Genomic DNA, 16,818 nt, shown 5'->3' with positions numbered 1-16,818 from the left:
GCATCACCGACTCGATGGACGTGAGTTTGAGTGAACTTCGGGAGATGGTGATGGACAGGGAGGCCTGGTGTGCTGCAATTGATGGGGTCACAAAGAATCGGACACGACTGAGCAACTGAACTGAACTGAACTGAACTGAGTCTTCCAAGGATGACCACTAGTAGTCTTACATGTTGCTGGCATGAGTAATATTGCTGCAGCCATTTTGAAAAAAATAAAAATAAAGAGTCACAAACACACTTTGACTTTTTGATCCGAGAATTCTACTTCAGCACCTGTCAGGGCACTATGAAAATAGAAAATGTGCAGTGATGTTCATTAAGCAGTATTTATAAGGAAAATAATAATGTTCTATACCAGAGGAACAGAAAATAAATTATGGAAATCATAGTAGTTTGAATATTATGCAAATATTTAATGATTGCTCCAAAAATAAGTAATGTTAAAGGTATTTTATATATAATTTTTGAAGATTATATATGTATTATCTGAAGAATGACTTCTTCTATGCTCCTATGGAAATTAGAAATTGAGGAATCTTTCTTGATATGTCTATGTCCATAACCTTCCAAGGTCACTTAATCATTGGCTGACAGTTTCACCCACTTAGTAGCTCTGAGTACTTTCTACTTTTATTCCACTTCACCACCACTCTCCTTGTCCAAGTAAACAGGATCTCTCTCTCCTTGCCCCTGTAACTACCCTGACCACTCTCTCCTGTTCCCCACTGGAATCTTTTCTCCACCTGCTGCTAGAATGATATTTTTTAAAAAAAATTTATTGAGGTGTAATTGACATTATTCATTAATGTAAAAAGCCTTTAAAATTATTTTACAGCATTAATTTCAGGTATACAAATAATGATTCAATATTTGTATAAATTGTGAAATGATCATCACAATAAATCTAGTTAACAACCATCACTACACATAGTTATAAGCTTTTTTTTCTTTTGATGAGGATTTTTAAGATCTCTACTCTTAGCAACTTCGAAATATTCAGTACAGTATTAATAACTATTGTCATCATACTGTATATTACATCCCCATGACATAATTATTTTATAACTGGAATTTTGTAACTTTTGACCTCTTTCATCCATTTGTCCCACCCTGGCATCCTCCCCCGACCTCTGACAATCACCAATCTGTTCTCTGAATCTATCAACTTGGTTTTGTTGTTTAAATTTCACACACAAGTGAGGTGATAGAGTATTAGTCTTTCTCTGACTTATTTCACTTAGCATAATGCCCTCAGGGTCCATCCATGTCATAGTAAATGGCGAGATTTCATCAAGACTTCATTCTTTTTATGGCTGTGTATATAAAGTCACATCTTCTTTATCCATTCATAGACGGACACTTAGGTTGTTCCCTATCTTAGTTATTGAAAATAATGCTGCAATGAATACAGGAATGCATATATCTTTTCAAATTAGTGTCCTCACTTTCCCAGAAGTGGAATTGCTGGATCACATAGTAGTTCTATTTTTAATTTTTTGAGGAACCTCTATATTGTCTCCAGAGTGGCTGCACCAACTGTGTTCCCACACGTAGTGCATTGAGGGTTCCCTTTTCTCTATATCTTCGCCAACATATCATTTCTTATTTTGATAATAGCCATTCGGACAGGTAAGAAGTGGTTTTATTTGCATTTCCCTGATAATTTGTGGTATTGAGTATCTCTTCATGTGCCTGTTGGCCATCTGTATGTCTTTTTTGGAAAAATATCTGTTCAGATCCTCTGCCCAAATCATATACTTTGCTTTTTTTGCTATTGGGTTTTATGCATGGTTTGTATATTTTGATAATTAACCCCTATCAGATAATATGATTTGCAAATATCCCACCCCCACCCCCATCCTGTAGGTTGCCTCTTTATTTTGTTGGATTCCTTTTTAGTCTAGGATGATCTTTTTTTTTTGGCTGCACTGAGTTTTCACTGTGGTGTGTGGACTCTTCATTGTGCCATGTGAACTTTATCTAGTTGCAGTGCACAGACTTCTCTTGTTGCAGAGCACAGCCTAGAGCACACAGGCTCAGTAGTGGTGGCATGAGAGCCCTCTGGCTGCTGCTCACAGGCTTTGTTGCTCTGTGGCATGTGAGATCTTAGGCCCCCAACCAGGATTGAACCTGTGTCCCCTGCACTGGAGGGCAGACTCCCAACCACCAGACCACCAGGTAAATCTTTTTAAAGTATAAATCTGGGGACTTCCCTAGTGGCTCAGTGGTAAAGAATCTGCCTGCCAATGCAGAAGACACAGGTTCAATCCCTGACCCAGGAAGATCCCATGTGCCCCAGAGCAAGTAAGCCCGAGCGCTGCAACTGCTGAGCCCATGTGCTGCAACTAAAGAATAGCCCCCACTCTCCACTAGTCGAGAAAAAAGCCTGTCCAGCAACAATGACCCAGCACAGCAAAAAGTCAAGCAGTCAATAAAATAAAACTAAAGTACAAATCTGATGTGTCATGCTCCTTCCTTGTCACTGATGCTTTATCACTGCTCCAGGACTAATGGTCAAACTGATTAACCCAACCCTCAAGTTTGCATGATCTAGCAGCTACCTTTCTGCTCTCCCCTTTCAGTTCAGTTCAGTTCAGTTCAGTTCAGTCACTCAGTCGTGTCCAACTCTTTGCAACCCCATGAACTGCAAGCATGCCAGGCCTCCCTGTCCATCACCAACTCCCGGAGTTCACCCAAACTCATGTCCATTGAGTCAGTGATGTCATCCAACCATCTCATCCTCTGTCGTCCCCTTCTCCTCCTGCCCCCAATCCCTCCCAGCATCAGAGTCTTTTCCAATGAGTCAGCTCTTCGCATGAGGTAGCCAAAGTATTGGAGTTTCAGCTTTAGCATCAGTCCTTCCAAAGAACACCCAGGACTGATCTTCTTTAGGATGGACTGGTTGGATCTCCTTGCAGTCCAAGGGACTCTCAAGAGTCTTCTCTAACACCACAGTTCAAAAGCATCAATTCTTCAGTGCTCAGCTTTCTTCACAGTCCAACTTTCACATTCATATATGACCACTGGAAAAACCATAGCCTTGACTAGACGGACCTTTGTTGGCAAAGTAACGTCTCTGCTTTTGAATATGCTATCTAGGTTGGTCATAACTTTCCTTCCAAGGAGTAAGTGTCTTTTAAGTTCATGGCTGCAATCACCATCTGCAGTGATTTTGGAGCCCAGAAAAATAAAGTCTGACACTGTTTCCACTGTTTGCACATCTATTTCCTATGAAGTGATGGGACCAGATGCATGATCTTAGTTTTCTGAATGTTGAGCTTTAAGCCAACTTTTTGACTCTCCTCTTTCACTTTCATCAAAAGGCCCTTTAGCTCCTCTTCACTTTCTGCGATAAGGGTGGTGTCATCTGCATATCTGAGGTTATTGATATTTCTCCCGGCAATCTTGATTCCAGCCTGTGCTTCTTCCAGCCCAGCATATCTCATGATGTACTTTGCATATAAGTTAACACGCACTGATCATAGCTCTCCCCTTTAGTTAGTCTTATTTTCCACCTCCACATTCCAGCAAGGCCAGCCTTGTTTCAGTTCCTGGCTTCTTTCCTTGGGGGCATTTCCTCTACAGCTATTACTCTTTTGCCTGGAAAGCTCTCTCCCAGAACCGTCCACCCACTACCTTTTTGCTTCATCCTTCAGGCTATATGTCATCTTCTTAAGGAAATCTTTGCTTCCGCCTCACATAACCAGGTCCCCTTGTTATATGCTCTCATAACATCTGCTTAATTTTTTATTGTTTGCCTCCACTCCTACCCCAGCAGACTGTAAATTCCATGAGGGCAAGGACTTGACTTATTCATTGATCTTTGCCCAGAGTTCAGACATGTGTTGAATGAAGAAATCATACTACTGTTATCTTATGTTTGTATCATTATTGGACTCATATCTGTCTCTCCCATTAAACAATAAGCTCTCTAGAGTAGTAGCTATATCTGCTCTGCTCACCATTGTATCTCTGTATCTTCTCTCTAGGAGGCTTTCCACAAGTGCATATTTAATACATTTTATTACAACCATATGAGAAATGCAGAGGAAAAAAACTCACATCAAAAGGGCAATACTGATTGCATTAGGATTGTGAAAATATGATTGATTTTTCTGTATCTACAAGAAAAATTATAATGGAAAATGATCATATAAATTAAAATTCACAATTAAAGAAAAATGTATTTATTGAATAAACATAATTTTATAGAAGTTCAAAGTGGAATTGATACATGTAATTATTCTATTCTAAGAAATCAGGAGTTTATTTTTCTTTCTCTAGTGTGTCCAAATAGGTGCATTATTTTTCACATAGCTATAAGTATGGATAAAATGTTGTACTTTGTTTTTTCTGCTTCATGCTATGTCACATGCATTTTTGCAGGACACTACATTGCCCGAGTAATTTTTAGCAACTGCATAATGTTGAGTTAAATTAATGTACTTTGGGGAAGGGCCATTTCTTTAAGATCTGTTTCCTGGAGTAAAACTCACACAGAGTATTCACATAGAAGTATAGATTTCTGACTTCACTGGCCAGATGTTAAAAAGAAACAGGCAGTGATGGATTTGAGTGCGAGTGTGGAATGAATGCTTGAGATGAAATTAAATGAAGTGTGACTATTTTAAAAGAGAGTCAGTGTTATATGGAGGCTTTAGAAAAAACAAGAAAGTTATATTTATTGAGCTCAGTTCAGTTCAGTCACTAAGACATGTCCAATTCTTTGTGACCCCATGGACAGCAACACGCCAGGCTTCCCTGTCCTCCACCATCTCCTGGAGTTTGCTCAGGTTCATGTCCATTGAGTTAGCAATGCAATCCATAGTATTGAAGCTTCAGCTTCAGCATCAGTCATTCCAATGAATATTCAGGACTGATTTCCTTTAGGATTAACTGGTTTGATCTCTTTGCAGTCCAGAGGACTCTCAAGAGTCTTCTCCAGCACCATATTTCAAAAGCATCAATTCTTCAGCGCTCAACATCCTTTATGGTCCAACTCTCACATCCATACATGACTACTGGGAAAAACTATAGTTTTGACTATACAGACCTTTGTTGGCAAAGTGATGTCTCTGCTTTTTAATATGGAGTCTAGGTTTGTCATAGCTTTCCTTTCAAGGAGCAAGCGTCTTTTAATTTCATGGCTGCAGTCACCATCTGCAGTGATTTTGAGGCTCAAGAAAATAAAGACTAGAAAGTTCCTAAGTCAGGTAGCTTAACTGTCTTCTGAAATGAGAAGGATGTGTTGAGAAATGGGCAGGAGTGCTGCTGACTGTTGTGGTCTGATCACTTGGGAGGGCGTTGAGACACTAAAGGTCAGGTATAAACATGGAATATTGGGGAATTCTCTGGGAGTCCAGTGGTTAGGGCTCAGCACTTTCACTTCCCTGGATCCAGGGTTCAGTCCCTGGTTGGGAAACTAAGATCCTGCAAGTGGTGTGGCATGGCCAAAAAAATTTTAAAAAGTGAGACATTAATAAATAAGGTATTGATAAGTTGACGGCAGTCAGTACTGGTTAGAAGCAGGTACTTGTGGTCTCTTAGTCTGTAAGAGTGACAGGAGTGACTATGTGTCAGAGGGGTGGCAATGGCAAAATGGAAGGGACTAATGCAAATTATGTGGACTGGATGTGATGATTGCTGCTTAATGCTTTTCAAAATACAAGTCTGGGCAGGATGGCCTCTGACTTCCCTCTTGATTATTTTATAAGATGACAGTATCATAGCCCTAAGCAGGAACCTGACTTGCAACCATTACAGTTCACTGCCTTTAACCCCAAATTAGCTATTCTGCAGCTGTCTTGCACACCGCTTTCTTAGAGTACAGAGTCTCTAACATTTGTGCTTCACAGAGGACCCTGGATAAGGGGCAACTCTGGAGTCATAAGAAATTCTTTCCAAAGCAGCAGAATTTCCCAAGCTTGGAGCCCAACAAGAAGCCTGGCTTTTTCTTCAGAAGTTTGTCAACCTGACCCTTTGATGAAATTTGTCATTAGGTTCTTCTGACTCCCCTTCCTGCTTTATTTACCTCTGTCCAGGGCAGTCTCCCTCTGGGTTAAACATCTCTCATTTCCAAACAGTTCTAGGGTCCTCCTCAAATGGAACAAATGATCTGCTTTTTTTTTTTTTTTTAAGTCACAACTGATGATTTAACTAAGAACTTAGAGCAGCATTTTCATTTGAAAGAAGACTAAGTAGATAAGGACAGGAGAGAAGGAAAAAGAAATAATAGCAGAATTTTAGTTCTGACATTCTGGAAGTATGGGTCAGACACATTTGTGCTTTGGATGACTTTTCCTATTAAGCTCAAATCACACTTTCCCCTTACTACTGAGCATTAGCCATGCCCTCATCACAGGCTTTTGTGATTTTGTGTTTAAAGAATTCCATTATCTAAGACCATCACATTTAGCAATGTAAGCTTTTCTCTATGTAAGCTTTTCTTCTTGACCACTGGATGGGCAAATAAGGACCCAAATGGCAATCCACTCTAGTAATCTTGCCTGGAAAATTCCATGGATAGAGGAGCCTGATGGGCTCTAGTCCATGGGACTGCAAAGAGTTGAACATGACTAAGCGATCAAGAACTGCTGCTTACATCTGTTATAGGACCTGTTGTGTAAACATTGCTCAATAAACATGATTGTTAACAAATAAATGAATGAGTAAACAGAACTAGAATATTCTAGTTTCTCCATGTCATTAAAATATGCATCAATCAGTTGCATTATTAGGTCAGGTTTGCACAATGCTCAACCCACAATGTCCTCAGCAACTTGATTATTTCAACTACTAGGAAAAACTTTTAGATTGTCATTGTGTTTAGATGATTACAGTCAAACTATATACATGGTAGGGTAGTGAAAAGGAAACTCCAACTAGAGCCAATTTTCCCCTGGACTTATAGGTTATGCAACTCCTCCACCAGGTAAAATTTGACCCATCACATGAGTTTGCACTTCACGTGAAGAGATTTAAAGCATGTGTATTTTTGTTTTATTTCAGCAAACTCCAGAAGACAAAGAGGGATATCAGATGGCTTCAAGGAGTGACTGGTGAATGGTTTGAAGAAATTCAAAGGAAAAAGTTTTGTAATGAAACAGATGTTAGCCAAATGTTAAAACAACCGCTTACACATAGGCTGAGAAAGGGGATGGCAGAAAATGGTGAGAACTTATGGCTCTTCGTTGTAGATAAGGGTTCAATTGGATCTCCAATTTAACCAATCTGTGTTTAGGACTATTTTAAAATTATAAGGGACAAAAAGTTCGCAATAAAAAGAGTGAACTGAAAATGTACTGTGATGTCTTGGGGGGAGCGGTTTATAGTCATGCAAGAGAGCACAGTGGTTAAGAACACAGACATCAATATCAAAAAGGGCTAGATTCAAATATCCACTCTCTCTCTACTCTCTATTCTATCAGAATTCATGTGACTCTCTTTAAGCCTCAATTTTCACATCTTTAAATGGGTATGATCATCATATGGTGGTTGTTGAGAATTAAATAAAATAACATGTATAAAGTACTGAGTCCTAACATGGTAAGCACTTAAATAAATGGAATGATGGTGCAGAAGGAGAGGGAGACAAAGGAGGGGAGGAAAAGGAGAACAGAAAATGAGGAGAACAGATGGTAGAGACGCTTCCACCCTTTTGGTACTTTGGTAACTTAAACGCCATAAATGAGTGCAAACAAATGTCTTCCGTAGACATTCTAACTTTGTAACTACCAGCATGTCAGCATGTCTAAAGTATTACAGTATGATGGACCTGATATATGTAGCTCTGGAGAAAAGGAAAGATATATCCATTTGAATGAGGAGTTCCAAAGAATAACAAGCATAGACAAGAAAGCCTTCCTAAGTTATCATTGAAAAGAAATAGAGAAAAACAATAGAGTGAGGAAGACTAGAGATCTCTTCAAAAAACTTAGAGATACCAAGGGAAGATTTAATGCAAAGATGGGCACAAGAGGAGTTCCCTGGTGGTCCAGAGGTTAAAAATCTGCCTGTCAGTGCAGGGGACGCAGGTTTGATCCTTGGTCCAGGAAGACTCCGTATGCAGCAGGGCATCTAAAGCCCATGCACCACAACTACTGAGCCCGTGCGCTGCAACTACTGAAGCCTGATCACTCAAGAGCCTGTGCTCTGCAAGAAAAGCCACTACAGTGGGAAACTCGTGCACCACCACAAGAAAGCAGCCCCTGCTCACCACAACTAGAGAGTAGTCCAAGCACCAACAAAGACCCAGCACAGCCAGAAATAAATAAACACTTAAAAAAAAAAAAAAAAAGATGGGCACAATAAAGGACAGAAACAGTATGGACCTAACAGAAGCAGAAGGTATTAAGAAGAGGTGGCAAGAATACACAGAAGAACCATATGAAAAAAGAGCTTCATGACCCAGATAACTACGCTCATGTGATCACTCACCTAGAGCCAGACATCCTGGAATGTGAAGTCAAGTGGGCCTTGGGAAGCATCACTATGAACAAAGCTAGTGGAGGTGATGGAATTCTAGCTGAACTATTTCAAATCCTAAAAGATGATGCTATTAAAGTGCTGTACTCAATATGCCAGCAAATTGGGAAAACTCAACAGTGGCCACAGGGCTGGAAAAGGTCAGTTTTTATTCCAATTCCAAAGAAAGGCAATGCCAACGAATGTTCAAACTACCACACAATTGCACTCATTTCACACACGAGCAAAGTAATGCTGAAAATTCTCCAAACTAGGCTTCAACAGTACGTGAACCGAGAACTTCCAGATGTTCAAGCTGGATTTAGAAAAGGTTCAGGAACCAGAGATCAAATTGCCAACATCTGTTGGATTATAGAAAAAGCAAGAGAATTCCAGAAAAACATCTGCTTCATTGACTATGCTAAAGCCTTTGATTGTGTGGATCACAACCAATTGTGGAAAATTCTGAAACAGATGGGAATACCAGACCACCTTACCTGCCTCTTGAGAAATCTGTACACAAGACAAGAAGCAACAGTTAGAACCAGACATGGAACAATGCACTGGTTCCAAATTGGGAAAGGAGTATGTCAAGGCTGTATATTGTCAGCCAGCTTATTTCACTTATATGCAAAGTACATCATGTGAAATGCTGGGCTGGATGAATCACAAGCTAGAATCAAGATTTCTAGGAGAAATATCAGTAATCTCAGATATGCAGATGACACCACCCGTATGGCAGAAAGCAAAGAGCCTCTTGATGAAAGTGAAAGAGGAAAGTGAAAAACCTGGCTTAAAACTCAACATTAAAAAAACAAAGATCATGGCTTGTGGTCTCATCACTTCATGACAAATAGGTGGGGAAACAATGGAAACAGTGACAGAATTTGTTTTCTTGGGCTCCAAAATCACTGCAGATGGTGACTGCAGCCATGAAATTAAAAGACGCTTACTCCTTGCAAGAAAAGTTATGACCAATCTAGATAGCATATTAAAAAGCAAAGACATTACTTTGCTGACAAAGGTCTGTCTAGTCAAAGCTATGGTTTTTCCCGTAGTCATGTATGGATGTGAGAGTTGGAACCATAAAGAAAGCTGATCACTGAAGAATTGATGCTTTTGAACTGCGGTGTTAGAGGAGGCTCTTGAGAGTCCCTTGGACTGCAAGGAGATCAAACCAATCCATCCTAAAGGAAATCAGTCCTGAATATTCATTGGAAGGACTGATGCTGAAGCTGCAGGTCCAATAGTTTGGGTACCTGATGTGAAGAACTGACACGTTAGAAAACCCGCTGATGCTGGGAAAGGTTGAAGGCAGGAGGAGAAATGGATGACAGAGGATGAGATGGTTGGATGGCATCACTGACTTGATGGATGTGAATCTGAGCAAGCTCCAAGAGTTGGTGATGGACAGGGAAACCTGGCGTGCTGCGGTTTATGGGGTCGCAAAGAGTTGGACACAACTCAGCGGCTGAACTGACTGAACTGAGCTCTTGCCTTAGAATTTTTAATACTCATAAATAATACTACATATTATCTGTACATATATTATACATATTTATGTTACATGTTTACCCACATATAAAGCATATATGTAGCAAATACATATACACAGAGATAGATTTTTGATGGGAATAAGAAATACTCTGAAGGGTTTAATATGCTTTTCCTTTACTTTCTTTGATATGAAAAGTTATGTAGTGTTTCACGATAGTTTTAAAGCACCAAAATAAAGATTTCTAAAGGACATGGTAGTTAAGAGTGGCATGAGAATTGAATGAGGTCCCTAACAAAGTTTTGGTTTTGGTTCACCAGGGTGAAGATACATTGAGAAAGCCTTGAAGCTGGAATAGGGGGAGGGACATTCTATAGAACTGCAGTCCACAATACATATTGAAAGACTCCCTGCTTTTTGCGAGGTTTTTTTCCCAATGAGCAGAACCGTTCATGGCACAGGAGTGCCCCTAGTTCCTGAGGTTCATATACGGATGAACCCCGCCACCGCCCCCCACCCCCAACCCTGTTCATATAGGGATGCCTGCATTTCTAGACTGCGTGGGGGGTGAAGAGAGATTAGTTCTCCAATATACTTACCTGGAAATATTTTAGTCATGCAAAATTTTTATAATTTTCATTTAGATCCTGTGGAATTACAAACATCAAGATCTAAAAATATACTCAATCAAAGAAACCCAAAATCCGTTCCTTCTCGGCTGAGCTTCAGATCATCATTTGCTTCCTTGTTCTCATTCAGAAAATCCAGAAAGGAGACTTCAAAGCTTCAGTCGCTGGGACAGACAGGGTGAGTAAACTCAGATCATGTGATAGTTCATTAGTTACCAGATCCCAGAGGCCAGCAGCTTGTTTTGTGTTCAGAATGTTTAATGTTTGTTTTTAGCATTTAATTCCAGATAGTAACAAAGGAAACAGGGCTGAGCTCTGTAAGGGACAAAGTCCTTACGAAACTTTGAAACCGAGCTTATCTGAAATCCAACTTCTAACCAATGGCACAAGTCCCAGGAGGTGGACATGGTGAATAATGGGTTAAATGTTGAGAAATAATTATTGACAGTTTTTCCACTGCTCCAAGAGCCTGGTCTATCCCCTGGTCATGAAAATACATTTAAATCAAAACTACTCCTTACTGGAGGAGTATGTGTGTCAGGAGAGTTGGGGCATAAAGAGTAAATGAACGTAAATCAGATGAACAAAGAGTAGAGAAAATCTGAATTTTGAAGCAGAGAAAAATATATTACCATCATTAAAAATATTCAGAGCAGCCATTTTTCTGTAGTTGCCTGGAATTTAAACTTAAAGGGAAGAAAGGGAAGCTTTGAGAGCAATGGAGGTATTGTTCCAGTTGATTCCCAGTTGAAAACTGTGTAAATCCGTTCGTCTTGACTCATTATGCTGTTGGATTGTTTTGTGAAAAACAAGCAAGTCTTTGCTTACGTGCAATTGAGCTGACTGCTAAGTATTTTCAGCGTGTCTTCCTGGTTGAAAAGCTTCCCACCCTCTTAAGGTGTTGGCTTGGCACGTGATATGTTCCTTGTGTGCCATTAAGTGTGCACTGCAGTGCTAAGTAAGAGGTGTTGGAGGTCACTCTTGCTGAAAAACAGTAGGCAGCAAGCAGCTGGCAAGGTATGTGATGAGTCTCTGAGACTCACTCAGCTCTGTCCTCCCCTCTTAGGGGAATGGAAGGTTTTCACTTTCAGCTTTCAGCTGAGGCTGTTTTTGTCCTTGACGAAATAATGAAGAGCTGAACAAAATGTAGATTTATGTGACTGTTTCTACGAGAGTTGATTACAAGGAAATACTCTTCAAACCGGTGAGTTGCTTTTCTTTGTAAAAAAATGTTTAAAACACTAGTAATTCTCTCATTTGACAATTTAAAATTGAGGAGTATTTCCTTTATAAGAAATATTTCTTTTAAAGAGAAAAGAAATATTTTTAATATGAGGAGTGGCTGGGGCTTATGATGTAGTTTGTGTTTCAGGGAATTTTCTTTAAAGCAGAGTTTTATTGTAGCTGAGCAATGTAACATTAGTAAACTAGGAAAAGTTGAGGTAACCAACAAGTTAATTTCAAGCTCATATTGTAAGTTGCTGCAAAAGTGGAACAAAGAAGGTAAAAAAACAATAGTCTTCATTCTGGGCATCATGGATTTTGGTTATAGACCAAATTTTAAAAAAATGATACTCTTACAAAATTCTGTTTAGCAACTGTTCTTCTTAAATACCAAAATGACATGTAGCTCTCTTTTAACCAGACAAACACAGTATATAAAAAGGAAACAAATTTTATCCTCTAAGCATATGTTTATGTTTCACAGTTTTCAGATTTTCCGTCTTTAAATACATTTTATTTTCAAACTGTAATTGTGCTGGTTTAAAATGTAACAAATACACTGTTTTTTGCTCCTAGTAGGTTTCAGAAGATAAAGCATAAAAATATACCCTTTTTATTTTTAAATATGAGTGTGACCTAAATATTTGGATCTAAATCCTGAATTTGAATGTGTGTATTGGGAAAGAGGTTGTTTTTAAGGGTGTGTGGCCCTATGGTAGGACAGTAAATGGTGTGTCCTACATTCTGAGGGGCTCTTTATTATGAAGTGGAGCTTTTTTCATTCAGCAGTTCTGATCTTTTTCAAAATACAGAAGCAAGCTTCAGAATCAGACAGGAGCGGCTCCTCGCCTATAAGCACAGTGGGAGGAACTGACAAAGGCCCCCGGGGGAAGCACAGTCATCCTGCGCTGGGAAGTAGTCAGGTTTCTACTTGCTGAAGCCATCAAAACTCACATTGTCACATTCGGTCCTCTGGAGAACAAGTTAGCCAAGCAGTTTTAGAGGATCTTCTACAAATCACAGAAAGAAGGCCAACCCCCCAAAAGCTGTAGGAACATAGTGACTTCATTAATTAACAAAAAGGCAAAAACTTTTGCCATTTCTGATTCAAATATGACTACTGAAGTTTCTCCTCCCAAATTTATGTACTTCCTAATTATCCCACTATTATTTTAATCCTATTTGTAAATAATTGAACTGTACTCTCTGTGACTCTACCACAACCCCAGGAATAAAGAAATAATTTCCACTAGTGCTTTAATCATTTATTGCTAGCCAGTAAATTAAAAAAAAGTATACATATACAATTGTAGCTTGGTATCTACGGGGGATTGGTTCTGGGACCTCCTGCAGATACCAAACCCCACAGATGCTCGAGTATCTTATTAAAAATGTACCAATACAGAATTGTAAAGTAAAATAAAAAATAAATTAATTAAAAAAATTAAAAAAATATACAGATAGCACCCTCTATCCACAGATTCAGCCAACAGGTGCTCCATCCATGGCTAGTTGAGTCTGCAGAACCCACGGATACCGAGGGCTGACAGGATTGCATATCTTTCTCTTAACATTTTCCTGTAAGTTATGTTTTCTCGCATCTTGTTTGGGGGCATTTATTATCTGAGACATATGGTACTCAGCTGCCACCACAGAATTTCAGTAACTCCGTTGCCTCACAAATGCCTTCTACTTAGTTCAGTAAGTACCTAACAGTGTATGTCCTAAACTTATAAATGCAGCTTCCCTGGCAGCCCAGTAGTATCTCCAGTTATTTTTTCTTGTTTCAGATCGCCCATTATCCCACTGATTACTCCCCTCCGTGAATAGGTGGTGTGCCACCCTCTGCTCTATGAGCCAACACACTCCACCATGAAGTCATCCTGCAAGGGGGCCCCTTATCTTTGTGCCTATAAATTCTCGAAGCTGTGAAGCCACATGCCCTCAGTTCATTATGGTGATTTTAGGGCAGTGCATTATTTTCCCCTCTAGTCTTCCCTTTGTTGTAGTCCCAAGGACTAGAGCAAAGAGGAAGTACAAGAGAAATAGCTCATAAGGCTCATGAGTAACATGTGCGATCAAATTCAAGTTGAGCTCTTTCCTTTGAGGACCTTCACAGTGTGTAGCATACAGCAAGTACTCAGCACAATGCTGTGATTAGAGAGCGACAGCTGCTCTCCTGGAGTGAGGGTGTACATGCTGACTACCCCGTCCCTTTAGGATGGTTGTTTTTACCTGAGGATGCAAAGTGTTTCAGTGGATCCATCCAGGCCCCCTAGCTGCTCTCAGACATGCCCAAATTTGTCTGATCTATCACAGGAGTCTAGCTGCAACCTCTGTTTACCTAAGCAAAAAGTTCAAATGCAATTTTGGAAAGTTTAAAGAGCAGGTAACTTTTTCTCCCTGAATTCTGTTTTCTGTCTCTCTCTTTTCCTCCTTCTCTCTTTCCAAATGTCCTACTACACCATCTTCCTTCTTCCTACCAAGTACCTAGGTTTGAGTTGGAGGACACAGGAATGTAAGACACCTAGACCAAAGGAGAAATCAGAGTAAGCAAAATCCTTCTTTGGAAATGCTCCTTCAGTGATCCCAGGTGTGGCACCCATTGTGGTGACAGGAGGGAGATGCAAGACAAAGGGAGTGGTTCCCAGTTGATCTGGTTGATCATTATTAGAATTTCATCAGCACTTAAAACTAATGACAGATTACCAGGCCCCAGCCTCATGATTCTGATTCAGGTCTGAAGTGGGGCCCTTGATTTTTATTTCTCTAGGATATTTGGATGTTTATCCAGGTTTGGGAGCTACAGCAGCAGAGCTTCCTACCCCCCACTACAGTAAGGGCCGTCAGAATTCCTGGCATGTGATAATTTCTTTTATTTATCAAAGTCCCACTCTGTTGGTTAGATACTGCATTTAGTTCTGGAGATAAAACCCTGAAAACAAGGCAAAGTCCTCAGCTGGAGGGCTTTAAAATCTAGCAGGGAACACCAGATGACTGTGTACAGTTGGGCAGAACTCTAGGAAGTGACAATCACATCCCAATCATCATGGATTCATATATTCATTATGGTGATTTTTGGACAAATGACAGTAAGGATCTTGAGGAAGAGATGCCTTCTGGCCTAGCTGCAACCTGAGTGACATCAGTGAATACACTGATGATTATGGTGTAATATGGTGAGTGCTGGGGTGGGTGCATGGTATTCATGCCATGAGATTATTGTAGGAGAAGCACTTAACTCAGACTGGAGAATCAGAAGCATTCCTGGGAAAAGAGAGCCAGTGTCTGAAGGACATATAGGACTGAGCTAGGCAATTTAGAATTGGGAGGTTGTGCCAGGCAGAAAGAAATGACACAACAAAGATTCAGAAACTAGAAAAAAGCAAGAATCCATCTAGGTCACTGAGGTTCAGTGACTCAGTATAAGGTAAGACTGGTAAGAGTTGGGGTGGGAGTATTTGGCAGAGGCCAGAACGTGGAAATCTTATACATGCTAAGGAGCTTGGTCTTGATCCTGTAGACAGCAGGGAGACATTCATCCCTTTCTAAGAATACCATTCTTTTCCTTATTGTATTTACTGTATATGTATATATAGTTCCTTATTTTATACATATATATATTTTATACATGTAACAGATAAAATCACCCCTCTCACCAACTGACCTGAACAAGCACTAATATTTTGGTGTATTTCATGCATGTGTGCATGTGGATATTGTATTTATGTTTTTCATTAAACAGAAAAGTGACATAATGAGATACTCACTTTAGCTCAGTGGTTTGCAGTCAGGGGCAGTTTTACACCCCAAAAGGCATTTGACAATGTCTGAAGACATTTCTGGTTTCCACAGCTGTAGTGTGGGTGCTATTGGCATCTCGTGGGTAGGGGTCAGGGATGTTGCTAGACATCATATAATACATGGGATAAACCACCGCACTGAAGAAATGCCAGTAGTACCAAGGCTGAGAAACTGCTCTGTCTATAGCTAGCAACGTGGGAATATACGTGAGAGATCTTTAAGGTATGGCCTAGTAGGACTTATGAGCAAATGCGTCTCAGATAGCTTTCTGTCTCTTGAAATCACCCAAATCCAGAGGACTTTAACCAGCATGGTTTTTGTGACGGCACTGTTGTTTTAGTCACTCTCCAAGTGGAAGCCCTTCACACCAGAAACGTGCACTAACTGGAATATGTTACAGTGTTATACATTTATGGCAGGTCTGGAAGTGACTGTGGAGACTCTGGGCCTCCAAGCCTCCTGAGTCCTACACCCTGCCTGCTACCTCGACCCACAGTGGCTCCCACGGTCTCGCACGCTGTTAGGGAGCGTGCATCCTTGCCCTCACGGCACACCCTCACTCTCAGTGACACTCTTTCCCAGTGTGCCACCTGCCATCCTTAGGAATTCCCCTTCACTCCAAGTCAGGCTAGGGCCCTGATCAGCTGATAGAGAATGTTGAGCTGCACAGGGACACCAAGAGGCCCACCTCTCTGCAGGACTTTGGGAAGAATCTTCACAGTCTGGCACATTCTCTTGGCTGCAGACAAATGGAATTACTTGTCAATTCCCAGCTTCCTTGCTGTCTTACGTCTCCAGGCTTGTGCTCCTGGTGTTCTTTGGCTCTCATACCTGTTCAGCCAGCACCTTCTCTCCCTGTTGCTTTCCCGGTTCATCCCGGCAAGTGCTCACCAGCCTCTCTGCAATTTCATTTTACTTAAGCCTCTATATTGTCCTTATAACACTGTGGCTTGCCTTTTGTCTCTTTATGTACCTAATCTTTCCTGTCATAAAGCCTCTTAGAGAACAGTCTCTATCTCAGTCATATTTATTTCCTTCAAAGCACTCAAAATAGTATTTAGCATGTAGAAGGCATGCAGGCTCAATAAAGATGTATGAAAAGGAAGAAACAAATAAAAGCAATATTTTAACTTCTAAATATTATTAGTATAGAGCTGGTATTTCAGAATAATATGAAAAAATCCATATTAATTTTAATTTC

At 40.2% G+C, this 16,818-nt stretch overlaps 1 protein-coding gene across 2 annotated transcripts in view; it reads left to right on the top strand.

Annotated features, from left to right (window-relative positions):
• EXPH5 (exophilin 5) overlaps window positions 1–16,818 on the top strand; it is a 93,731-nt gene that overhangs the window by 51,493 nt on the left and 25,420 nt on the right. The window contains exons 2-3 of one of the 2 annotated variants that reach the window (XM_040257928.1): window positions 7,011–7,171; window positions 10,605–10,767. In XM_040257928.1, coding sequence (XP_040113862.1) covers window positions 7,011–7,171; window positions 10,605–10,767 — 324 coding nt within the window. Of the gene's footprint in view, window positions 1–7,010; window positions 7,172–10,604; window positions 10,768–11,532; window positions 11,794–16,818 lie in introns of those variants that run through there. The other variant, XM_040257929.1, reaches the window with a different exon arrangement.

This window comes from Oryx dammah, unplaced genomic scaffold (assembly GCF_014754425.2).
Source record: "Oryx dammah isolate SB20612 unplaced genomic scaffold, SCBI_Odam_1.1 HiC_scaffold_17, whole genome shotgun sequence".
Lineage (NCBI taxonomy): Eukaryota > Metazoa > Chordata > Mammalia > Artiodactyla > Bovidae > Oryx > Oryx dammah.
Note: the sequence above shows the minus strand (reverse complement) of the source record. Positions and strands in the feature narration are given on the sequence as shown.